The 27,056-nt window shown below is 38.4% G+C and overlaps 1 protein-coding gene across 1 annotated transcript; it reads right to left on the reverse strand.

Moving 5' to 3' along the window:
• Window positions 1-1,413: 1,413 nt before the first annotated feature.
• On the reverse strand, window positions 1,414-6,514 carry LOC148012234 (pentatricopeptide repeat-containing protein At1g03540-like). Its single transcript, XM_087669065.1, has one exon. It carries the CDS (start codon window positions 6,138-6,140, stop codon window positions 3,384-3,386), a length of 2,757 nt encoding a protein of 918 aa, XP_087525191.1. The 5' UTR covers window positions 6,141-6,514; the 3' UTR covers window positions 1,414-3,383.
• Window positions 6,515-27,056: the final 20,542 nt, after the last annotated feature.

The following is a 27,056-nucleotide window of genomic DNA, read 5'->3' on the forward strand; positions in this document are numbered from 1 at the left end:
TTGAACCTCACTTCATGACCAAGATCAGTTATGGTAGCAACTGATAAGAGATTTCTCCTGATTTCGAGAACATACAACACATTTGAAAGCTTTTTTACTTCACCATTTGCAGCAACAAAAGAAATAGTACATGTGCCCGCAACAGGGCATTTAGCATCATTTCCAACCGTCACAGTGATGGATTCTTGTAGAGACTGCATAGAACTGTATAGACTTTTCTTGTCGGGAGGCCCCACTATCCAACACCCATGAGTCAGTGGTAGATTCTTCTTGCGCCGAGGAGCACATTTCCTCAATGGTCGCCATGAATAATTCCAACTCTGCTTCAGCTGTATTGGCTGTCTCTTTCCCTTTACTTTTAAGGGTACCATTCTTTTCATCTGCCTTCTTGACATGACAATCTGCAATTGCATGTCATTTCTTCTTACAGTAGAAGCACTCTCCTTGAAACTTCTTCTTACCGTCCTTCTTCTTTTTGTCACCATCATTTTTTGTGGAGGAAACACCTTTGCCTTTTGCATTGGCAGAGAATGCAGCATCTCCATTGTTGCTTCCTTCTCGGGCTTTCAGCCTCAACTCCTCCATTAATAATGCACAAAACTCCTCAAAAGTCAAAGCTTGAGGTCTCACCTGAGTATTAAGGGCAGTTACTAGTCCATCAAACTTTTGTGGACAAATCCGAAGACACCTCCGAGCTAGCTCTTCGCTAGTCTTTTGTATCCCAGTGCCAGCCATCTGGTCGCGCAGATTCTTAATTCGAGTGATGAATGCTTCAATCGTCTCTCCTTCAGCAAACTTCTCCGTTGCTTGTTAATTCTCGAAGTTTTGAATCCTTGTTTGGTTTCGTGTTTCATACTGACTCCTTAGTACATTCCAAGCCTCTGACGCTTTGGTTGTATGCTGAATCAGAGTCAAAACACTGTCAGAACAGCTTGTAACTAAGGCACACAATGCATCTGCATTCCTTCGTTTCCAAGCTCGTAGAAGATCTACATTCGGAGGAATCATCACACTAGGATTTGATGGGTCGGGGGTAGGCTGTGGTACTACGTCAGTCCCCAACACAGTCTCCAGAAGCTCATAAGAATCAAGGATAGTTGTAATTTTGAACTTCCACAAGGTGTAGTTTGTACTATCTAACTTGCCTTCGCTGAAGGTTGGTGGACGAATCCTCAGTGTTTGAATAGCCGGTACAGCAATACCACCTCCTGCACCGCTTCCAGAAGTCGACATAGTTTCTCTTTGTTGTTGAAGCCTTTGCCTCTTGCACGCTCTCCAATCTCTAGAGCCCCCTGGGCTCTGATACCATGCAAAATATTACACGGCGCAGTGAACAGAATCTGAGAAAAAGATAGAGAGTACACAACAGATAAAAGGAAAATCAGTAAATTCTTTAACTTCAAACAACTGATACAAAGATGGCTCTATCCACCCGTGCGCTTCCACTGTGTAAAACTTAGATGGCAATCTAGACAGAAGATAGGTGAAGAGCTTAAGGCTAGCTGGAACAACAACTTTGACTGGGTGAAAGATGAGTGAGTGATAGTTGCGAAGGGGTTTAGCTTTTATAGCCTGCGAAGGTCGTTAGGTCGGCCTGCTGACCGACCTACCATATGAGCCTCCACTAGTCGGCCAGGGAATATTCCCTTTACCATCGGCCGCTTCCGCGGCCCCCGAACCCCACAATAGGGGCCCCCTTTTAACTCCCTTACCACGCAGCTCAATGCAATGTGCCTCGAGTTGCTACCAACTTAACCTCTCCGTCTAACCCAAAGATTAGATCCACAATGGTCACCTTTTTGTCATCTGGTCACATAGACCTCATCTGATATACAAGTCAGGACTCCACCAATGTCCGAGCTCACACTTGGCTTCTCCTCATAATGGGGGCCTTACAACTTTGAGCACCATGGATCATTGGTAGCACCTAATGAGGGTGGGGCATTGATCATATCTAACATATTGTTCTGCCCCCCTTTATGACTAAGGCATTGGACAGGCGGGCCAAAAGGTATGTATGCATTAATATGAGTTTTGATATTGGCTCAAACCTCAAAAGCCAAAGTCTTCTTGTTTGAAAAAATGTGGAATGTAAACAAAAAAGAGGCTTCAGCTTTGGCCCATCAGTAAGTCTGAGCTATAGCTAGATAAAGCTTTCCCAGCATGTCCTGGATACATCCTCCTTTAAAAGTTTGCATGCCTTCAATGTTACTATGCAACGACCTGCATATAACATTGTGAGACTCTACAACGTTTCTGAAATCAACCTTTCATATCAGCTCTTAGAACCACACCATCCTAAACCAGAAGGGCTCTAAGTTGGTTTTGGAAATCCTCTTCCAATTGCACATTTTGTCACTACTTTGGACACTTCTTCCCATTCCATGTCAGAAACCATCATTGTCCAAGGACTTCGGCCCATGGATTTTTTCCTCCACTTTTCAGTTGCTTGCCACTTGTTCTTTAGTTCAAATCATACCTTTCTGAGAATCCCTTCTTTGCTTTGAGCATTGTCAACAACAGATGACATCTGGCTTACTGTTGGAACAAATGGCCTTAAGACACAAATTCTGCTTGAATTGTACTGCAATACTTTCTTCTCCATAGCCCTTAGGTCTTCAGTATATATTGAGAACTTAAGCGTGGAAGGACCACATAGTCCGTTGGTGGGGCATACATTGGTATTTGCCAGAGTTGTGTATGGGAGAGGCTGATGAAGGGAAAATGTTAAGTTAGATTCAAGCATTCATTGCTGATCTTGATGACAGATATCGATGGGGTTTTTGAGTATGATGTCAAGCTGTGGAGCACAGTGCTTCTGGCATTACTTGATCAATGGGGCTGGTATGGTGTCAAGACATGGAGCACAGTGCTTCTGGCATTATTTGATCAGGCCCAAAGCATTGTGTATAACCAAAGCTGTCAGCAATCCTAGAGACTATATCCGTTTGGTAACACAAATACTTAGGTACTTCCTCCATACTACCAGTGTTTACACATGCATATATTTTCCAATTTTTGTATCCTACAAACATGCCTTGAGTTCCAAAAATCAATTTTTGTTCTGATGTTCTCTGTTGTCCATCAGAACCTTTACATTTTTTATGCAGCCAATTCTGTCTTTTCATACTCTTCTCCTGTCTGTGCAGAAACTTGCTGGAACTGGAAATATTGTCCAGAAAGCAGATTAGCCACTATTTGTGCTCTGAAAAGCAAGCAAACAAGCAATTCAAAAGAAGAGCTATCACAGTGATCAAGAACAATTGAAGATGTAAACTTTCCAACACTAGCTGCATTGACTTCTTCTTGAAACATCCTTGGATCAAATGGTTTACAGAATCTCTAACATACCCTGAACTTAAATCCTAAAACTGCATGACACATTAACCCCCACCCAAAGAGGAAATATCAGAAACCCCAATTCTGTGAGACTTCTTCATGACAGTTTCTTCCCTGCTTATTGCAGCACGGATGTTTGATAAAAGTATGTAGATCGCAGAGCTTTCCAGATTAAGCTCGAATGCGCACTTGGCCACACGTTCTCCTCGTTCCATGTCATGCTTAGACCTACATGCACCAAGCATTGCTGCAAATGGCACAGTTGTTGCCTGGCATGGCATGCTATGGATCATGTTTTCTGCTTCATCCAACTGGCCAGCCCTTGACAATAGATCAATCATACAAGCATAGTGATCTGCACAAGGCAGTATGTCATATTGCTGTGTCATTGAAGAAAAAAATCTGCGACCTTCATCTACCAGCCCAGTATGGCTGCAAGCTGCAAGCACAACCAGGAAAGAAAGGGCATCTGGTCTCACTTGCATTTTGTTGAATACTTGAATGGCTTCTTGGCCCAGCCCACATTGAGCATAGGTTGCAATCATAGCATTCCAAGCAAATACACTTGCCTCCAATATTTTGTCAAATGTCCACCTTGCCTCCTTAATACTGCCACACTTTCCATACATACTAATAAGAGCAGTCCCAACAATCTCATTAGAATCACACCCATTCTCAAGAACCCATGAATGAATCTGCTTACCTTCAGGCATAAGCACTTGACTGGCACATGCAGACAGAATCACAGAAAATGTGACTTTATCTGGTGTCATATTAGAGCCAAGCATTTGCTTAAAGAGATCAAGTGCTTTACTGCCATATCCATTTTGCATATATGCTGTCATCAATGCATTCCAGGAGATCAAATCTTGGATTAATATTGCATCAAACATTTCTTGAGCATTCTGCAGGTATCCACACTTGCCATACATGTTTATAACCGCATTTTGCACAGTAATGTCTGCAACAGATTCATTTCTCATGACTCGAGCATGCATTTGCTGACAATCAGCTCGCGAAGCACCAGTAGTATATGCATCAAGAGCGATAACAAATGTAACTTCATCTGGTAGTAATCCTTGTTGCTGCATTTGATCAAACAGTTTCAAGGCCTCCTTAGTCAGTCCATTTGATGCATACCCTGCAATCATAACTGTCCACGAAATGGAATCTCGGTCAATTAAATTGTCAAACATTCGTTTGGCATGGGAGAGTTTACCACATTGTCCATACATGTGAATCAGAGCATTTGCTACAACAACTTCCAACTCCAATCCACTCTCCAAAATGAAATTGTGCATTAGTTCACCTGCAGCCTGCTCTGCACAAGCAGTGCAGGCAGCAAGAACTCCAACAAAAGTAAATTTGTCTAGACAAAACCCCTTCTCTTGCATTTGCTCAAAAAGCTCAATGGCACCCCTCCCCTGCCGATTTTGAGCATACACTGTAATCATCGTATTCCACAGAACCAAATCCTGCTTTTCCATCTTATCAAAAACCCTTCGAGCATCCACCACACTGCCACACTTCCCATACATATTTATAAGAGCACTTCCAATAGCCGGGTCGGATTCCAAATCACTGTTCACAATCCGGGAATGAAAGCACTTGCCTTCAGCCAGCACTGCCCTGCCTGCACATGCACTGAATATATTCAAATACGTGATCTTGTTTGGTAGCATCCCTTCAGATTGCATATGCTCAAAGAGTATTAGGCCAGCCGTACAATAACCTTTCTGGGCATATAGAGCAATCATAGATGTCCATGACACAACAGTTCGCGATGAAGACATCCTATCAAACACAGTTCGTGCATCCTCCAAGTTATCGCATTTACCATACATGCTCATTAGAGCATTTTGCACAGTAACATCTGATTCTAATCCACTTGTTCGAACACGAGCATGGATCGCTTGACCTTCCTCTAATGCAGCATGTTTGGCACAAACAGAAAGGATGCTGACAAAGGTTACAACATCAGGCATGATTCTGTTCTCAAGCATTTGGTCAAACAATTGGATGGCTTCCTTGCCCTGTCCATGTTCAATCAAAATAACTATTATGGCAGTCCATGTAAATGCATTCTGCAATAAAGTGTCATCAAAGACCCTGCGTGCATCACTTAGACTGCCACATTTGCCATACATGTTCAGCAGGGCAGTTCTGATCTTAACATTGTAGTCATACACAGAGTGTGCAATGCATGCATGTATTCGCTTCCCAACAGTCTCGATATCACATGCATACACAATGCTGAGGTATGTGACCTTGTTAGGCATTACACCCTGCTGCAGCATGTGCCCAAAAAGCTCAATTGCCTTCTCTCCCCCTCCACATTCAGGGTAAGCTTGAATGAGTGAATTCCAGGCAAATATGATGCGATCATGCATGTTTTCAAACACCACCACTGCATCATCAAGCATACCCCACTTTACATACATGTACACAAGGCGGCTCCCTATAAACGGGCTTCGCTCAAGTCCCTGTTGTACAATGAAATTGTGGACTTGGTTTCCATTTGTGAAGCTCTCGCATTGCTCCAAAATACGGCCACAGGCTGTGAGATTCACGGGACCATTGGACTGCACCATCTGATGGAGTGTTGTGTGCCACAACGAGGCATTTGAGCAGTCCGATAATGTGTCATCCTCTGCTGCAGCCATGGTTGAATGCAGGCATCGCGTCCGAGATGCTGGAGGACTACTGGAACATGTCCATTGACTACCTCTTGTGATGACAGAGCCCAACATCCTGCAACCCAGGCCAGGGAATTGAGTCCAGTGCACAGAATTGTGCCACATCCTCCAAGGGGCTGCATCCAAGAGCGATCCCTGAAGCAATTCAGATTATCTTCAGGTTTTGAGCATTGCTGTATGAGATGCTCAGATTCTGGGCACTGCATCAGCGCTTCTGAGCCAGACATGCAAGGGCGATCAGGCGGCAGCATGTTTGAAGCTCTCACAACAGAACATTGCTGAAGCGAAATTTAATTGTTGCGCTTATAAAGCGTTGCTGAGAAATTGTTTGATTTTTGGCCTGGCATACACGACAGTGAAGAGAAGTGGTTTTTTACAATGCGGATTCATATAAAAATAATAGCTGTTTGTATCGTCCAATCACCAAAATGGTGGGGACGAGACGGAGCTTGAAGTTGAGCTAAGGGCCGTGCCGTTACACACCTGAACGCGGCCGCCCAAGTGAACGTATTGGGCCAATAGGAAGGCACGAAATGTAAAAAGGGGCGTCCCCCTCTTACACATTGGGGGCATTTGGTAGCTATAGTGACGGTGGGTATTGAATGCTCCCCCCGCCTTGTTTCGGCATTCCACAGGGCGGGGGAGCTTCCTCGTTCGATTCCGTCCACATGCGGGGGTGTGGGCTCCTCCATCACGCTCACCAATCATAGCAAGGCCTAGGGTTGGGTCCCTCTCTTTCCTGTTGCGTGAGCCGTTGGTCATCTCTGCTACTGTATTAATGTTTTTGGGGTCGCCATGCATGTATACGAATTGTGATCAGGTGAGAAGCCTTTCCCGTTGCCTATGCAGTCCATCCACACCTTTTTGCGTGAGCCGTTGGTCATCTCTGCTACTGTATTAATGTTTTTGGGGTCGCCATGCATGTATACGAATTGTGATCAGGTGAGAAGCCTTTCCCATTGCCTATGCAGTCCATCCACGCCTTGTTTTAGGGTTGCATGCTAATGCATGGCTTCTAGTTCTGCAGCTCTCTCTCTCCATTGCTTTGGTAGTTGCTTCTACATGGAAGGTACATAAAGCATGAGTTATAGAACAGTTTATGGATCCTGTAAACTGCAATGCCAATGATTGCTTGTCAAACTAGGCCCATGATCTTCAAATCTGGGTTTTTGAAATTTAGCAGCAAAAAGAGAGAAGCAATACTCAAAAGAACAAAAATACATAGAGAAATATATATTACTATCAACTTGTAGACTAAGAAGTATTTGACATATAAAAGCACTTATGCTCGTCAATGGAAACTTCTCTTTTCTGTGATTGTTTCATGTAATATGCCTTCTAAACTACTATATGGGAAAATGTGAGAAAAGGATATACACTAAAGTTGTTTTTCTTTACCACACTTTTGTTTGTTTGCTAAGCATCTAAGGCGCATCTTAACTTTTGTTCTAGGATAAGAGACACACACGTGAACCGAATGCCCTAAATCTAGATTCTTTCCTCCATCACTTGCCCTGATTTTAGATAAGGGCCTGTCCTATGCATCATGATGCACGGCTATGTGTATTTAGACCATTAAATAAGCATGATGTCACACCATGTGGTGGAAAGGAGTTCCTAAATTTGATCTAGAAGTTCCTAAATTTGGCTTTAAATCTACTTTTTCTCTAATTGGTCTTAAAAATAAGGAGCTTTATAAGGTGGTGAACTAACAATGGTAGATCTATTATAAAATACCCCCTATGTTTATCTAAACATTATTGTTGTAAAGGAGCTAAAATTTATTCACATGTTGCAACCCATTGATTAGAACTAAGTAGGCATAGTCTCTTTCCTAAGAAATCTTTAGGCATGCATACATAAGCAATAGATGAAACTTGGTTAATCCCTTCTAAGGTAATAGTTGTTTCAAGAATCTGTGTCTCGTAAAGCTATGCATAGAATGATCTTGTATACGGATTGGCATGTGTGCATAAGCAATAGATGAAACCTGGTTAATCCCTTGTAAGGTGATAGTTGTTTCAAGAACACGTTTCTCATAAAGTTATTGTGAAGTGCAATTGCAAAGATCAATGAGAAGTATGAAGATGTTCTAGATTCAAATAAGTCAAGTGATGTGATGATGATGATTGGCGATGCGTCCACCCATGATCTTGCCAAAGATTGAGGCAAAGGGAGTAAGAGAGGACAAGAGACAGGGAAGCTACACATCCTTAAGTGTCCCAAACCTAACAAGGGTATTTGACAATGGCATAGTAGAGTAGTGCACAACTTGCATTAGCTTAAAGTTATTTTCTATATTTTGGTATCTTGCAACCTATCATAATCAATCTCCAATTAGCTTTAATCAAGAAGGAAGCAATTAAGAAGAAAATATAAGGAGTATAATCAATTAAGTGATCAAAACGATAAGTTATGCCTTCAAGAATATGATGTTTGTGTGGATGATAGGTTCACGAATCATGATTCTCTCAATAAGGATGTTATTGAGCTTACTAAGGACGATTCTCTTGGTTTTCTTATAGATTTTGAGGAAGATAATGTAGCTATTAAGTTGAATTTGATGAAGAGGCTTTGCAAGCACCTCAAGTGCTATTCCCCATAGTGCTAGAGGTACCATCTTTAGATGTATTTGTTTAGGGAATCCATGTTTCCAGCATGTGGGATAATATTTTAGATTATTGCCATGTTCACCTTGAAGAAATCTTTTAAGGTTTTGCTACTATAAACCTTCAAGTTCATTATCCATATACATAGTTTTCAAAAAATTATGTTTTAAGATAACATATGATTAGTTCTAAGTAATATCCAATTTTGTAGAAGTCCATTAAAAGTCAAGAATTATGGAAACCAACTAGTTTGAATTGTTTTGCTAAAGAGTTGAATGAGATATACTCTATTGATCAACTTCCAATTGTAGTAATTCATTGACTTTCTTGTGGGGTTAAAAAGGAGAGAAACGCATAAAAATTTGTAGCAATTGAAGCTCTATTTGTTATCAATCAACTTCAAGAAGAGAAAGGATTACTACAACAATAAGTTTCTCAAGTTAATAATGCAATAAATTTGCAAGTTTCTCATTGTTTTGAGGTTGTAATGCTCTTGATAAAGCTATTTTATAGAAGCATAATAAGATTGCATATTTGCATACTTAGTAAGAATTTTCTCATGTTCCAAGTTAGGATATTATTCTTGAGGATTTGTATGCATTGAATTATTAGGTCATTGATATTTCCATTCAAACTAATATTTTTCAAGTTTTTGAAGAATTTAAGGAGTTTGGGAATGTAGTTAGAGAAATTTGAATTATACAACTACATGAAGTTCATACTTATGTAATTCATGTTGTAGCATGGACAATAAATATTGTTCATGTTTTAAGTAGGACAAGGTTGATTTTGAAGGAGCTAGAAGATAAGACCGGAAGAATGCTGTAGCTTTGTGTATTATAATTTTGAAAGAGATTTTAGCAAATTCATAAGTTTTCAAATCTACCCGAAATGTCAAGTTTATAAGAAGAACTACAAGAACTAAAGTAGATTTGAAAATCAACACATAATACTATATTAGAAAATTTGGGAATTTCCATGCACTTTGGGAATCCCTAATACCTTTATTATTTAACCACATGGTCAAATCTTATTGTCTTACTTAAAGGTGGACTCTACCTTAAATGCTATATAAGCTACCTTTCTAAATCCCACTTTTAAATATGGATCAAGATTTGACCATGATCAAATACTTATTTCTTATTCAAAATTGGGACTTGGAAATTTTCCAAATTCTCTAATAAGGTGTTATATATAGAATTCATTAGTTTGGGTCAATGTTAAGAAATACTTTTGCAGATGATATGATGCAAATTTAAATTGTGCAAGATTATGATACAAATGCATATGCAATCTTGTATTGTTTTCTTTTCTAGTTTTTCTTGGATGATCTTGCATATTTCTTTGTCCATGAAATATCTTATTCAAGATCTAGAGTGTGTGATACATTGCCATATATGTCTTTATGTTGTAGATGTTAGTGTCATTGATTTTTTTTAAATTTGGTGTGGCTACTTTATGCCATTGGAGTAGTAACTTATTTAGTCATGGTTCTATGTCTTTGTTCTCTATGATTTGCCATGGATATCATTGTATTGGATTAGTTTCAAGCCTTGGCACATTATATTAAAATAGTTACACAGTATTTCACTTTAGGTCAAGGGATATGTGAATTCAGGTCATGACTATCATGTAGCCATTCATTGGGTTGTACCAAGTATTAGTACTCATAATGCACTAGTACACTTTATCTTATGTTGGTATTTGTATGCACTAGTACAATGTCAAAGTTATCTTCACATTATCCTAATGAATGAAAAGGCACATTATTTGCATGTATATTGGAGGAAGTTAGAGTTTTGAACTTTCTTAGGAAACGAAGTTGAGGAGAGAGGAGGCACATTGTTTGCATGTATATTGGAGGAAGTTAGAGTTTTGAACTTCCTCAGGAAAATTTGAAGATGAGGAGAGAGGAGGATTCTTGTCTTGTGCAATTTATGATAGTATGACAATTTACTTTTGAATGAAAATAGAGACATGGCTTCTTTTCTATTTGCCTTATTCTTGGGTGTATTTCTATGTATTTCTCATTCAATTTTCTATATTATTATATTGTATCATATTAACCAATAGTAAAAAATTATTCTTTAGCACTAAAACACATTTTCTACTACAAAAGGCATTATTTAATATCAAAGTATCTCTATTATGAAATTTACTTCATGCATGGATCTTAAGGTCTCAATCATACAAAACACACTTAAAAATTAGAATAAAATATACTAAAAGATGCGAGAGCATGATACTAATAATGATTAAACATTGAAAATTATATTAGAGAATGACCATTATTTCCAATTTAGCATAAAAGAAAAGTATTGGGTGGGTCCTAGTTATTGCAATTTAACGTATCCCACATGAGAACCTTAGTTGTTGAACTAGGGTTTCATATGGGCACAACTAGGAGAAGAGGAGATGGTAAGAGAGTGGTAGGAAAAGAGGAGGTAGAGATAGAAAAAGAGGAGTTGGTAGGATTTTTCTTGAGAGGTAGAGAATGCAAATTGATATATTAAGGAATAGACAATGGAGTGTTTCTAGATTATACTAGAATATGAAATAAGGTCTCAATTCTCAAATTGCTAATGTTATTAGTTATGACCAAAATCAATAAGCCACATACCAAAGCTACTAATGTGAATTATTGTCTTAAAAAAGGATGATAAATGATCAATATAAGAGTATTATCGATTCAAAGTGTAAGCATAATCATGAGCTTGCATGTTGAGATCTTCTCACATATACTTTTGTGTTCACCTATTCGATACAAAGTAGAATATTACCTTATATATAAATATATATATATATATATATATAGAGAGAGAGAGTCTTCCACACTCTTTGTTCTTCATATCTAATTTTTTGTTTTTATCAAATAATTTTTAAATACATTTTAAATAGATGAAAAGAAGCCATAAGACCTTGAAAACACATCATTTAAGGCATTGTGTCTAGAATTTTTATCCATAATTATACTCCTAATTGTCTAGATCTCACCTTTTATTTAGATAACAATTCATATTAATACCCACTACAAGGAAATGGGACAATAACGATGGTCATTTGCAACATAAAATAGTTGCGTCGCTAATAGTGTCATTATACGTGTCACGATTAGTGTCGCAAATTTATAGCGACGCTTTTAGCAATACTGTTAGTGATGCTTAGCAACGCAAATAAAGACATTGCTCTGCGAAAAAAAAACATCGAAAACCTGAGTGTAGCATTTGTCGAAAACATTTGTGTGAGAGAGCAAAAGAGAGAGTGAGAGAGCTTGCCACTTTGTGTGTGTGTGTGTGTGTGAGAGAGAGAGAGAGAGAGAGAGAGAGAGTTCATCACCACCATTGTTGCCGCCCACCGCCATATGCGAAGAAGAGAGAGAAGTGCACAAGGGAGAAAGAAGGAAAGCCACAAAGAGGAGGCACAAAAGATTTCATCTTTGGACCTTTGAGGTAGGTACATTGCCTCTTCTTGCTTTGTTTTGGTGCTTTCTTCTTTTCTTTTTTTGTTTTTATTTGTAACGAAATGTATTGAAAGAGACAAAGAGAGAGAGGAAATGAGAGGAAGAGAGAAAGAGGGAGAGAAAGGGGAGAAAGGAAACAAAGAGGAAGAGAAAGAAAGAAATGAGATATGAAGGGAAGGAGAGAGGAGGATGACTGAGAGAAACGAGGGAGAGAAGGGGGGAGAAAAACAAAGAGAGAGGAAACAAAGAAAGGGAAAGAGAGAAAGAAAGAGGAAAGGGGAGAGACAAAGAGAGGGAGAGAGAAGGAGGTAGAAAAGAAAGGTGAGGTAAAGAGAGGAATGAGAGTAAAAAGGAGAGAGAGAGAGAGAGAGAGAGAGAGAGAGAGAGAGAGAGAGAGAGAGAGAGAGAGAGAGAGAGAGAGAGAGAGAGAGAGAGAGAGAGGCAGGGAGAAAAAGAGACCAAAAGAGAGATAGATAGAAAAAAATAGAGAGGGAGAGAGAAATAGGGAAACAATGAGAGAATGAGAGAGAAGAGAAAGAGAGAAAAATAAAGGGAGAGGGGGAAGAGAGAGATAAAGAGAGGTAGGGATACATTGCTTTCAATATCCTTATTTTTAAGCTCTTTATTTTCTATCTTTGATTTTAATTGTAATGAGATGCATTGAGTGAGAGTGGGAGGGAACGAGAGAGAAAGAGAGAAGGGAGGGAAAGGAAGATAGAGACAGAGAGAAATAAAAGGTGGGAGCTGAAGGGGGGCAAACAAAGAGAGGAAAAGAGAGAGAGAAAGAGAGGGGGGAGAGAAATAGAGAGGGGGATAGATAAAGGTAAAGAGAGGGGGATAGATAAAGGTAAAGAGAGGGGGAGAGAAAAGAAATGGAGAGAAGTAGAGAGAATGGGAGAGAGAGAAACAGTGTGTGAAAGAGAGAGGGGAGAGAGAAACAAATAGAAATGAAGGGAGGCAAAGAAAGAAAGGGAAAGATAGAGAGAAAGAGGGGGAAAAAAATAGAGAAGGGGATAGATAAAGATAAAAAGAGGGGAAGAGAAAAGGAATGGACAAAGAGAGATGGAGCGAAGCAAACAAAGAAAGGGAAAGAAGAAGAGAAAGAAGAGCAGGGAGAGAAATAGAGAGAGGGATAGATAAAAATAGATAGAAGGTAAAGAGAGTAGTGCACAAATCGGATACTGGATGCGTACGTTTAACGAGCGCCGAAAGGTCCCCAAGAGTAAAAGAACTCTACTTAATCTCAAAAAGCAAGAAGATAGACTTGCAGGGCATGAAGAAAAGAGACAAATTGGGTACAATCTCCCCCCATGCCTTATGTGAGAGCTTCACAAGGTATGTATTTATAAATTTATTCATCTCAAAGCTCAAAAATAGCCCAATTTTACAATAAGTATGCTTTAGCTTTTGTGTTTGCTTTTGTTCAAATAAAGAATAAAGTGGTTGGGTGGCCCAAAAGTTGGGCTGTGCCCGAATACAATGTCCCATAATGAAATATTTAAACCGTGCGTCCATGCGCATACAAAATAATAAATATTATCAAGCATTTCAATAAATAAGTGCACCTAAATAAATATTAGCACCACATCTTTAATGATAGGACGCCCACCCATAAAAAATGATAATTTCTTCAAGGTAATTTGAATACACACTATCACCCAGTGCTTCCCAATGCTACTGCCACCTGCTCTACACATCAATTGAAGCATTCTCAATTGTTAGAAAATAATAAAATTAAACTGACAAAAGTGAATACCTAGCAGTCTTCAGCTACAAAATAAATAAATAGGTTGGAACTCTGTCCTAACCTTAATTTAATACGAGTACACTCTAAACTCATAAACATCCATTAATTTAAATATGTATTTTACGAAATCACTCGCCATGGAATCACCCACATGCACATTAAATTAACATGACGCCCGAAAAGGACAGGTGCCCTCATTAACTTCTTGCACAAGGAATCCACCTTGTGTACAAGGCCCGGCAAATAAATATAGTTTTACAGAATCCACCGCAAAACCTCACAGAATCTACCGTGGAATATACCTCCTAGCATCATACCCCTAGGGTGGGATAGCAATTGATCTCAATTGCTATTAGCTCAATGTGGAGTGAGCAGTGAGGGATAAGCTCTTAGGTCACGGGCGTGCATCCATTGGGCCTCTTTAACAGGACGATTTTTAAACTTAACCAAATATCTAGAGTATCTACATCTAGCTCTAGTGGCCAGAAAGTCAGTGTCTAAAATAGTTTCAGGTTCAAGGATTTCAATTTCTTCTTCTAACAAAGGAGGGTTTTCATAGACAGAGTGAATAGGTAATTGGCCTCTAAAAGGTCGTAACAAACTGATATGAAAAGTATTGTGGATTTTCCAATGTTGGGGTAGTTCTAATTTAAATGCATTGTGATTGATTTTGTGAATGATCTTGAAAGGTCCATAAAATCTAGGGGCTAACTTAATGATAGGGTGTTTCTCAACACTTTGTAATATTCTCTTTTCAATGTGTAACCAAACATAATCATCAACTTTGAAACTCATAGCTTTTCTTTTCTTGTTAGCTTGTTTTGTGTATGATTGCTAGGCTTTCGCAATCATGTAGACTTTAACTTCATAAAAAATAGTAGCATGCATATTGGCAATATCATCAGTAGCTTTAACTTTGTTTGACAATGATATAATAGGTGTAGGCAATCTATGTCCATAAATGATTTGAAAAGGTGCTTTCTATGTAGCTGTATGTGGTGTATTATTGTATGCAAACTGAAGTAAATGTAAGTATGTATCCCATGTTTGTGGTTTTGAAATTGTGTATGCACGCAAAAGATCTAAAATTGTATTGTTAGTAGCTTCTGTTTGCCCATTTGTTTCAAGATAAAATGTAAATGAGAAATCAATCTTTGGATCTAAATTAGCAAACAAAGTAGTCCAAAAATTATTGCAAAATCTAGAATCACGATTAGAAATAATAACTTTTGGCAAACTATGGTTAGTGAAAACAGTCTTAAAAAACAAGTGTGCAGCTTGAGATGTAGTTAATGTTTTTTTGCATGGAAGGAAATATGCTTGTTTGCTAAATCGATCTACAACAATCCAAATCATATCATGATTAGCTTGGTCAAATCAGTTATAAAATCAATTAAAATATATTTCCATGGTCGTTCAGGAATCGGTAAAGGCATTAATAAACCATATTGCTTACCATGGTATCGCTTAACTCTTTGAAAAATTAAACACTTAGATACAAAGTTAGAAACATCATATTTCATCTGTGGCCAGTAAAAATCTTCAACCAATGTATGCAAAGTAAAAATAATACCTCTATGGCCTTGATATGGAGGACAATAAATTTCGTGCAACACAAATGATCTAAATGGAACAGTCACACACAACCTTTTCTCATAAAAGATAAATCCATCAGAATAAGACAATGAATCAATTGGAATCTAGTTATTTGCAACTAATTTATTCCAATCAGCTTGAAAATTGAGGTCTTGATCATAGGTATCTTTCATAGGAATAAGGAAATCAAAAGATATAGCAGAGATATTATGGATACTTGGTCTTCTACTTAAGGCATCGGCAACAAGATTCTCTTTTTTGGGTTAATATTGAATAAGTGGATGAAAACTTTGAATAAAAGCAACCCAATTAATATGACGGTCAGAGATTTGTGGCTGACTAAGGAGATGTTTGATACTTTTTTGGTCAGTTTTGATCATGAATTCAGATCCCATTTAGTAGTGTTTCCATTGACATAAAGCTTGTACTACAGCTAGCAATTCCTTATCATAGGTAGAATACTTGAGTTCAGATGGTTTAAGTTTGCGGCTAGAGTAGGCTATGTGATGTGAATCTTGCATAAGAACAAATCCTATTCAAGATCCACTAGCATCAATGAATACTAGGAAGAATGGTCTATTAAAGTCGGGTAATTGCACTACAGGGGCATGTGTTATGGTATGCTTTAGTAAATCAAAAGACTTTTGCTGATTATCGGACCAATGATACACAATACCTTTCTTTAATAATTTTGTCAAAGGCAATGCAAGCAATGAAAAATTTCTCACAAATTTTCTGTAAAAGCTAGCAAGACCTAAGAAAGAATGTAATTCATATACATTTTTAGGTATCGACCAATTCAAAATTGCTTCTATCTTTTTAAGATTAACTTTAATACCGTAAGATGAAACAATATGTCCTAAGTATTCAATTTGGATTTGGAAAAATTCACTCTTTTCAGGATTAGTATATAATTGATTTTCTTTCAACAATTTGAAAACCAAAGATAAATGTTCATAATGCTCGTTCTCATTCTTACTGAAAACCAATATGTCATTAAAGAAAACAATTACACAATGTTGATGCTTCAAAAATATGCGATTCATCATATGAATGAATGTGGCTAGTGCATTAGTTAAACCAAAAGGCATAACGAGGAATTCATAATGACCAAATTGAGTTCTAAATGCAGTTTTAAAGATGTTAGGTGTATCCAGTTGTACTTGATGATATCCAGATTTGAGATCTATCTTGCTAAATATTGTGGCCCCTTGTAGTTTATCCATGAGGTCGTCTACCCTAGGGATCAGATATCTATTCTTGAAAGTAATCTTGTTTAGGGCACAATAATCAATGCACATCCTATAGGTGTTATTTTTCTTCTTGACTAACATGACAGGTGCACCAAAAGGAGAACTACTGGGCCTAATGAGCCCTTGGGTTAATAATTCTTCAACTTGGGTTTGAATTTATTTTTGTTCAATTTGATTATGTCTATAAAGTGCTTTACATGGTGGTTGTGATCCAGGAATTAAGTCTATTTTATGAATTTCAGGACGTGTAAGTCAGGATCAAAACAATCTTTAAATTGTGAAAGAAATTGTATGCCTAGGATGCATATGATTTTCCTTAGCTTCAATTTCATTCACCCATACTAAATATGATTTGCTACCTTGTCTTAATGCACGTTTAGCTTGTATGTGACTAAGCAATGAAAAATTATCAAAAGTGTGCATACCATGTAATGTGATTTGTTTCCCATTAGAATGAATCTTCATTGAATGCATGGAATAATCTATATCGTGATTATATTTATGATGCCAAGGCATTCCTAAAATAATATCACTAGATTGCAAAGGCACAACCAAGAAATTTCTGCGCTCAACATAATCACCAATTTTAATTTCTAAGTCATGAACTTCTTGTGTACCATTGTATCTAGTACCTAAGAATGCAATCTTGATGTGATAATGAGTTGAAACAGTATGTAAATTCAATTCTTTGACCAATTTTACATAAATAAAATTGTGTGTGATCCCATCATCATGCAAAACAATATTTTCTTTACCATACACAAGATATTTCACTGTTAATAAAGAATGAGGATTTGGCATATCTGGTAAGGTATCTGAAGTAGTACTGATACTATCATCGTCTTCTGTGAAATATGGCATTTCTTCATGGTCTTCATCTTCAGTTGCTTCCAAATAGTTGATGTGAACTGTTGGTTTTTTGGATTAACAATTCACCACTAGATGTCCAGGTTGATGGCACTTGTAGTAGCAGACTATGGATTTGGCTTTGGAAACATTATTGGTAATGGATTTGGAAACATTATTTGAAATGGCTAGGAGTTTAGGTATATTGGGATTTGGCTGGAAAGATAACATAGGATTTGGATTTATGTTTGATAAAGCAAGGGGTCGTGTCCAGGATTTACGGAAATAAGATGGAACAAAGCGATTTTGATTAAATATTCGAAAGTTAGAATTGAATTGCTTTGTACCGAAGTTATCGTTAGTTGGGAATTATTGTGGTCACTTCTCTCATCCTCAAATTTTGTCTTTAGCATCATGGGCCAAAGAAATAGCATCCTCGAGTGGCTTGAACATGTTCACCTCCGCATAGAAGTGACCAAGCAAACCAGATATAAACTTACACTTGTGGATCGACTCAGGTACATCTTCAAGCATTCAAAGTTGCAATAAGGCATTCCAGAAATGCTCAGTATATTGTGAAATAGGATCACGATCTCTTTATTGTAGAAGATTCCACTGTTTGATTGCTTTTTTGTGGAAGAAAATTTTGCAAAAAAATCTTTTGAAAAGCCTCCCAAGTAGTAGGATAATCAATACTTTTGCGGACAACAGTCCACCATAACGATGCTCTGTCCACTAAATGGTTAGTGACACACTTGAGTTTGTCTTTTTCAGTATACTGTTCTTCATGGAAATAATCATCAAGCTGACTGATAAAAGCGAGAATAATTTTTCCATTACATAGCCCATTAAAAGAACGAAATTTGAAATTTCTTTTACTTATCATGGCTTTTTTCCTCATAGATTGTGCTTCGAGTGTCGCATCGATCGTACGCCGTATAACATCTTTGGGTTGCAGTTCATCTTGATCGACAGTAGATCATTGAAGAGTAGTTAGTTGAGCTTGCAAAGTTTGACGTGCTCTTCGTTCCCCTTGAAGCTGCATCATAATTAGGTCCAATTTTTGCTCCACCATTGAATCTGGTAAATCACATTCGGCCATAAAATCTTCCATATTTTAATCGGGCATCGTGCAAAATCTCAAACAACTTCACACACTCAAAATCTTGTTAGCAGGATGAGCGTAGGCCAAAGTTGGGTTTACAAGACTTGCTTCTTTTTTTAAAAAAATATACATTTTTGTAATCTTTCTTCTTTTTATGAGTTTGAAAATTGATGAAGTCCTTCTTCCAATGAATACTTCGTCAATGTCAATTGCATATAGTAATCTATTTGCTGGAAATTGGCTCTATTAGAGTGCAAAAACGAACAGGGGCTTGCTGAGGCTTTTGATGGTAGTTCGAAGTAAGCTTGGTGCGAATGCTTGCTAAGGAAGAGAATTAAGCTTAATTTTTTTAAAGCCTTTATAAAGCTTAAAAAGCTTAAGCTTTAGATAAAAAGCTTTAAAGAATCCAAATTTTTGGTGACAGGACGACGGCATGTCCTAGATGATGCCTACGTTGTGGAGTACATCCTCCAGCCGCTCCTCCCGCCATAGTCAATTAGATTTGGAGAGCTTAAGCTTTATTATAAAGCTTATTAAGCTTTATAACCCCAATTAACTAATGAAAGTTTTCTGATCTTTGAGAAAAAAAAAACTTGATAAAGGAACTTTCCGGGTGGTCTTTCGTCCACAGAGAGTGGTTCTTTGCAATCCAACAACACAGTAGGAGGTTCTTCACGGCCAAGAAGACGTTGGTATTGATAGTTTGCCGTGAGACTGTCGATAGAGTCTATTTGTTCCAGGAGCTTTGCCTTCGCGCGAGATGGTAAGCGATTGGAAGCCCTTGATCTCAGCTTTGCTCTGATAGCACTAGGGCGCAAATCGGATACTGGATGCATATGTAGCGAGCACTGGAAGGTCCCCAAGAACAAAAGAACTCTACTTAAGCTCAAAAAGTAAGAAGATAGACTTGTACGACATGAAGAAAAGAGACAAATTGGGTACAATCTCCCCCATGCCTTATGTGAGCGCTTCACAAGGCATGTATTTATAAATGTATTCATCTCAAAGCTCAAAAATAGCCCAATTTTACAATAAGCATACTTTAGCTTTTGTGTTTACTTTTGTTCAAATAAAGAATAAAGCAGTTGGGCGGCCTAAAAGTCGAGCTGTGCCCAAATATAATCTCCCATAATGAAATATTTAAACCGCGCACCCATGCACATACAAAATAATAAATATTTGTTAAGTGCTTGCTAAAAAATAGCCCAATTTACAATTAGCATGCTTTGACTTTTGTGTTTGCTTTTGGCCAAATAAAGAATAAAGCTGTTGGGCATCCCCAAAATCAAGATGTGCCCAAATACAATGTCCAATAATGAAATATTTAAACAGAGTGCCTATGCGCATATAAAATAATAAATGTTTGTCAAGTGCTTTAATAAATAAGCGTGTTGAAATAAATATTAGTGTCACACCATTAATGATAAGGTGCACGCCTATCAAAAATGATAATTTCTTCTAGATAATCTGAATATACGCCATCGCCCGATGCTTCCCAATGCCACCATTGCCTACTCTACACATCAATTGAAGCATTCACAATTGTTAGAAAATAATAAAATGAAACCGACAAAAGTGAATACTTAGCAGTCTTCAACTACAAAATAAATAAATAGATTGGAACTCTATCCTAACCTTAATTTAATACGAGTGCACTCTAAACTCATAAATGTCCATTAACTTAAATACGTATTTTGCAGAATCACTCGCTGTGGAATCACCCACGTGCACATTAAATTAATCTGACGCCCGAAAAGGATAGGCATCCCTGTCAACTTCTCGCACAAGGAAGCCACCAGCTTATGTACGAGCCATGGCAAAAAAATATAGTTTTACGAAATCCACTACAGAACCTCACAGAATCCACCATGGAATAAAAAACCTCACAGAATCCATCGTGAAATATGCCTCATGGCATCACAAAGTGTGGTACTCACAAGTATCAACAAGACTTGCAAGGGCAAACTGTTTCTCCAGAAAGTTCTCAAACACTTTTCACTTATACGTCGTATACATAACATGTTTTGTATGTCAAGCATGGTGAGTTTGACAACATGGCATGCACAAAATAGATCCACAGATGGAGTCCAATGAATATTAGCAAATTTATGCGCATGGAGCCACATTGACTCCACCTTTCTAGGCTTTACACAAGAGCCAAGGTATCTTTGGCTTAGTCTTGCTATGGATGACGTGAATTCATTCGGTCTTCGCTCAACTTCTTACAGTGTGTGGCCTATAGTCCTTGTAAACTACAACATCTCGCCACCATGACTTTCTACAAAGAAAGGACACCTATTGCTCATTCTTGGATGCTACAAAGTCAAGAACATGGACGTCTACCTCTGTCCATTAGTTGATGAGCTCGAGATTTTGTGGGAGGAGGGGGTCATTGCGGAAGACATGAGCAAGCATGATGGTTGGTAGTCCACTAATGTAAGAACCATTCTCATACGGACCATGCATGACTTTTCGGGATTCGGGGAGTGCTCAGGTAAGTGGACTTCCATTCTCATTGTTGATATCTAACATGGCTCATTCAAGTTTTTTTGGCTAGAGAAGGGTATTGTGACAGGTCCGATTATCTCAGGTTATCATACATGTCCATTGTGTGGGCCACACTTAGACTTTCGAAGGTCACAGAGCATGAAGAAGATCGTATATTAGGGACACACCACTTTCTTGCCAGAGGGTCATGAACTAAGGGATGGTTTTCTTGGACAACCTCTAGCATATGAATGAATGCCCAAAGCTGGTAGGAATTGAAAATAGTCCACAAGAAGTCACATCCAAGCAGAATGCAATGGTTCTTAGTTTTCTACGAGTTGTTGTATTGGACCCACTTACAAATGAACCATTTTTTGGATCCCATGCATATTTTCAAGAATGTGGGCAGCTTATTGTGGGACCATATCAACTACCTCATGCTCTCCTTGGGTCTTATCCACTAAAGATAGAAGAGCACATGGTGAAACAAATTATCAAGTCTAGCCATACCGCAATGGGTATGATACATTCCCTTGGGTCTGCTTCTTCTAAAGATAACCAACTATCAGGACTAAAATCCCGTGATTGACACAAGATATGCCAGGTTTGTCCTGGCCTTGATAGCAAGTAACCTCAGTATTTTGCTATTTAGTGTTTATTTGATATTCATAATGCTTTAAATTTTTGACAATTCATACTACAATTGTGATTGCAAGGTGCTTCAATTCAATAATACACTTAGCGATTTATAAGTTGTCAAATTTAGTACAATGGATCTCACAGAAGGAGATCAAGACATCCTCTATTGAATTTGTAAGGTGGGGAATGATAGAGACGGTCTATCTCTTTGAGAAGGACTTGCCCACAAGCATGCTCATGATACAAACTCACCTCTTAGTACATCTCGTGGATGAAGTAGAGATTGCAGGACCTATCTATACACGATGGATGTTCTACTTAGAGTGCTTCATGAAAAATCTGAAGGGCTTTGTGCAACAACGAGCTTAGCCAAAAGGTAGCATGGTTGAAGGTTGGCTAGTGTTAGAGGCATTAGTGCATATTTCAGAGTGGACCAATGGTGGATTCAAACAACAATATGCTATGGATGTTGAAGGACGATAATAGATTGATCAAAGATGTGGGAAAGAGGATAGAAAAAAGGATGGATGGTGCCATGGAGGAGAAAGTGAATCATTTTTGTATGTTGCAGCTTGCATCCATGGAGAAGTGGTTTGCTAGGTACGAACAGGCCATAAGAGAGTGGAAGAGAGAGCGATCTGAATTTCAATACAGCACACACCATCGACTAATTTGATATCTCGAGGGCAGGGAGGAGATGATGCGATTTATGTCTATGCAATGGTTGCATAAAGCTTTGATTGTAGCTTTGCGCAAAGGGGTAGAGGTCTCTACTAAGAAGTGGGAATTCTCAAGAGGATGTAGTCCAAAGGTGACCACATGATTTCTTTGTTGTCATATCTAGATTTTATGTGCAACAACTAATCTAACCATTTTGGTATGCAATACAAAATCTACAACGTGGTGTGGTCGTGTGAGTGACATTTTTGAGTTGAGCACATTAATAAAAAGTGATCCACAAAGAATTGTGGTGTCATGGCAAAGTTCAAGCAAGAGAGCCGACGGTGGGCCACAAATCCGAATACTATAATCGATGAGATGGAGTATTTCTGGAAACTTACAAAGTGTTATCTTAGTGGATTACCGTGGCTCCTCCATGATCCTATTCAATGTACAGTGGTTTAAAGTTGTATTGAAAAAGCTAGGGCAACTGGTCGATGAGGTTCATTTGGATTTCTAGAGGTCGATTTTGAGAAAATATGGAATGATCTGCGTGATACGTTTATCTTGCTAGGTCATTGTAAACATGCGTATGACCTTTTTTGTTGATTTTTTCAATGACACAAAATAATCACAAATGTTGATTTACTCTTATATGAGATATTGAATAGGTAATCTTCTACCCAAATCCCTGACAACCTCAATGGTGGTATATTGTGCCATCAAACCTCGGAGTACACAAGTGTATGATGAAAGTAATGTCCCTAGCATGGACAAGGAGAGTATGTAGGTAGAGGGATCAATGTCATGGAGGGTGGAAGGCAAAGTGCACTTAGAGTGTGTAGAGGAGACATGCATGGCTAACATTGTCGTAGCGTGTAAGGTTGAAGGTCACCATAGGGGTTTGGCAAGAAGACTAGCCAAGATAGATGGAGATGTGTCTTCAAGAGATAATAGAATACAGTGAATGTTAAAAGGTTCAAGAGGTACTTCTTGGTTAATCATTGGGGTTTGAGAGAGAAGATTGTATTGGGGTTCAAGAGCTTAGACTCCAAAGTTGGTTGAGATAAGAAATGGGTTGATACAAGAGTATTACCTCATAAGTTCAATTTCAAGTCAAGCTTGTTTTCTTGTAAGAGCAGTTACGGATTATAAAATTAAGTACATGTATCATCCACAACTTTGCATCCCATCATTCAACTTTGTATGATTACATTCAATGTAAATTGAAGCTTATGAGTCAATTACAAGGCTTGATGGATAAATAACTTTTCTTCAAGAGAGCTTCAAATAAAGATCTGGATAAGGCTAAGTTACCACAACCAAGAAGTAAAGAGGGAAAGATTTTCTTAATTCAATTCAAAGCATAAATGAATGGTCTTCAACATTGCCCTACCATAGGGGCTCATAATACATGCATATTTTCACAAGATGTCAACTGTAAAGCAAGAAATGAATTAAAAGATTATTGCTAAAGCCAACTCTCTGAATATGACTAAAGATAACAGTCCCAATTCAGCCCACAAACTCTTGAGATTCACCTTTGATGATAGAGTGCATAGATCAACCAAATACAAGTGTTAATCATACCATATGAAGTAATAGAGAAGTAAAAGGATATGATGTCCACAAATCACTAGTGGGCTACCTATTTCAGCCCATAAACATAGCATCTACCTTCCAAGAGGACACTTTGATGAAGTACAAAAACAGCCCCTATATTCAAGAGCATGTTACAAGCAATAGGTAGCTTGCAATAGGCATGTAGAAGTAGGGAAGAAGAAGGAATTCATGCTGCCCTTGTTTGCTTTGTAATTGGTCACCTATTTCAGCCCCAAGCATATATATAGAGCAATCAAGATGCTCTCTTGATACCCCTTCCACAATGCTTATGCAATATCAACTTGCATCAAGCATAACAATGTCAAGTAGACCAATAAATATTCATGAATCTTCAAGAAGATCAGAAGAATAAGTGTTGTTTCCCATAATACTTTGTTTGGGCTAAAATATTCAGCCCACTTTCTTCCTATAAACAATTCAAGAAGGCTTCTTGACACATCCCTCTTCAAGCTTCAAGAGCAAGGATGAGTCCTTTGTGTCAAGATTAATCAATAGAGCAAGTAGATGAATTTTAGCCCTTCAATTTACAGGATTGGAAGACCAATAATAGTCCGTATTTAGCTCTTAAAAGACTCAAGAGAGTGGATTTAATGTCTTTCTTGATATGGCACATCAAACTCACCATACACAGGTCAGGCCAATGGAAGAAGCCAAAAATAAAATGCAATCAGTGGCTTTTTCCCCACTCAAAGAAGTGATCAAAATAAAAGGGCGCAAGGACAGAGTCAAGGCCAATGGAAGAAGCCGAAAATAAAATGCAATCAATGGCTTTTTCCCCACTCAAAGAAGTGATCAAAGCCTGCGTTGTTTTAATTGCAATGAACTTGGGCACTTCAAAAGGGAATGTACCAAACTTGGTGGAGATCGCCGTCAAGGGAAATTTGGAGGCCAAGCTAGGGCTACTTGTGGCCATGGTCATGCAACATTGTGAGAAGGGGAAAAACCTCCAATACTACCACTAAAGAATCGATGAAGAAGAAGATCCCTCCATGGAAGCCAAGATTGAGAGGGCAACCATTCATGCTGGTCTCCATAAGAAGGGGACAAACCGCCAATTCTCGATGATTCAAACACCATTGGACTACCAGGATAAGAAACGAAAAACCCTAATTGACTGTGGTAGTACTCATTCGTTCATTTCACCAACTTGTGCAAGAAGGTTAGGGATAACCACTATAGCTGCACCCACTTTGCTTGGTGAACTAGCAAATGGGCGAGAAATCACTTGCACTAGACAAACTGCTAAGGAAGAATTCTTACTTGAAAACGAGACCACAACTATTAATTTTAGGGTAATGAATCTAGGAGTCCATGAATGCCTACTCGGGATGAATTAGTTAATCCCCAATGATGCTCACATTCATTGTGGAAAGGGTCAAGTTTCCTTTCGAAATCCTAAGGGTGAGCTAGTTACAACACAAGGAGAAGCACTTAAACCAAAGATCTAGCTAGCTAAGGCAATGCGAATAGTTCATGGAATAAGGAAGGAATTACCCACCTACTTGATCAAGCTAAACAAACCATATCAAGTAGAGGACACCAATAAAGAACCAACATGGTTAAAAGAATATGTGGATGTGTTCCTAAAGGAATTGACTGAACTACCTCCTCCTAGGGAAGTGGATCATGAGATTAAGCTAATTCCAGGAGCTGCACCAGTTGTGAAAAGGCCCTAGAAGATGTCCATTCCTAAAGCCATTGAGTTAAAGGAACAATTGAAGACCAAGGGTACATACACCTCAATAGTTCTCCATGGGGGGCTCCAGTCTTGTTCCAAAAGACGAATGATATTATACTTCACCTTTGCATCGATTATAGAGGCTTCAATCAAGTAACCATAAAAAATAAATATCCCATTCCAAGGATAGATGAGTTACTCGTTCAACTACAGGGAGTAAAAATCTTCTCCAAGATTGATTTGAGGTTAGGGTATTATCAGATCCGTGCCAAGGATGAGGATATTTGGAAGATGGCATTCAATACCAGATATGGTCATTTTGAATTCACAGTAATGTCTTTTGGATTGACTAATGCCCCTACCACCTTTAACAGTCTAATGCATGACATTTTTAGACCATATCTCAATGATTTTGTACTCACCTTCTTGATGACACCTTGTTTTATTCAAAGGAAAAGGGGGATCATGAATCCCAAGTTCACATCGTCCTTGAGACCATGAGGACTCATAAGCTCTATGCTAAGAATAAAAAGTGTGCCTTCCTCAAAAGGAAGATTGAATATCTTGGATTTATTGTGTCAAATGAAGGAATCTCTATAGACTCTACAAAGGTCAAGGATGTCCAAGAGTGGTCTCCACCATCTACTATTAAAGAAGTGTATAGCTTTCTTGGATTAACAACGTACATGATCTTCATTAAGGACTATGCTTTAATCGCACCACCCCTCACAAATTTACTGAAAAAGCAAGTTGCCATAGTGTGGACGCCCTCTGAACAAGAAAGTTTTGATCAACTCAAGTATAGCGTGGTGACAGCACCAATTCTAAAGCTCCTTGACTTAAGAAAGGAATTAAAAGTTGTCACGGATACTAGCTCCCTTGCGCTGGGTTGTGTACTTATACAAGAAGATCATCCTATAGCCTATTCCTCGCCGCAGAAGCTAAAAACCCATGAAAGGAATTATGCCACCCATGACCTGGAGCTGCTAATAATGATTCATGCCCTCAAACTTTGGCGACATTACTTGCTTGGTAACAAGCTTTCTTTGGTCACGGACCATAAGAGCCTTAAATGGATCTTCACACAGACCAACCTCAACATGAGGCAACGTCGTTAGATAGAAGTTCTACAGGAGTATGATTTTGAGATCAAGTATTGACCTAGCAAAGAGAATGTGGTCGCTGACACCCTAAGTCGCAAAGCGTTCCTCAACTCTCTTATCATGGAGGAACCCTCAATGGCAGAATCAATTGGAAACTATGGTGTCAATACCTAGCAACCCTATCCTTGAACTAGCTAAGGAAGAAGCTAGCCATG

This window comes from Lygodium microphyllum, chromosome 27, assembly GCF_053477565.2.
Source record: "Lygodium microphyllum isolate KBCC chromosome 27, Lygodium_microphyllum_v1.1.10, whole genome shotgun sequence".
NCBI classification, from domain to species: Eukaryota; Viridiplantae; Streptophyta; class Polypodiopsida; order Schizaeales; family Lygodiaceae; genus Lygodium; species Lygodium microphyllum.

Coding starts and splice junctions, on each gene's coding strand:
- LOC148012234 (XM_087669065.1), bottom strand. CDS start 6,140: ATGTGGCACAATTCTGTGCACTGGACTCAATTCCCTGGCCTGGGTTGC.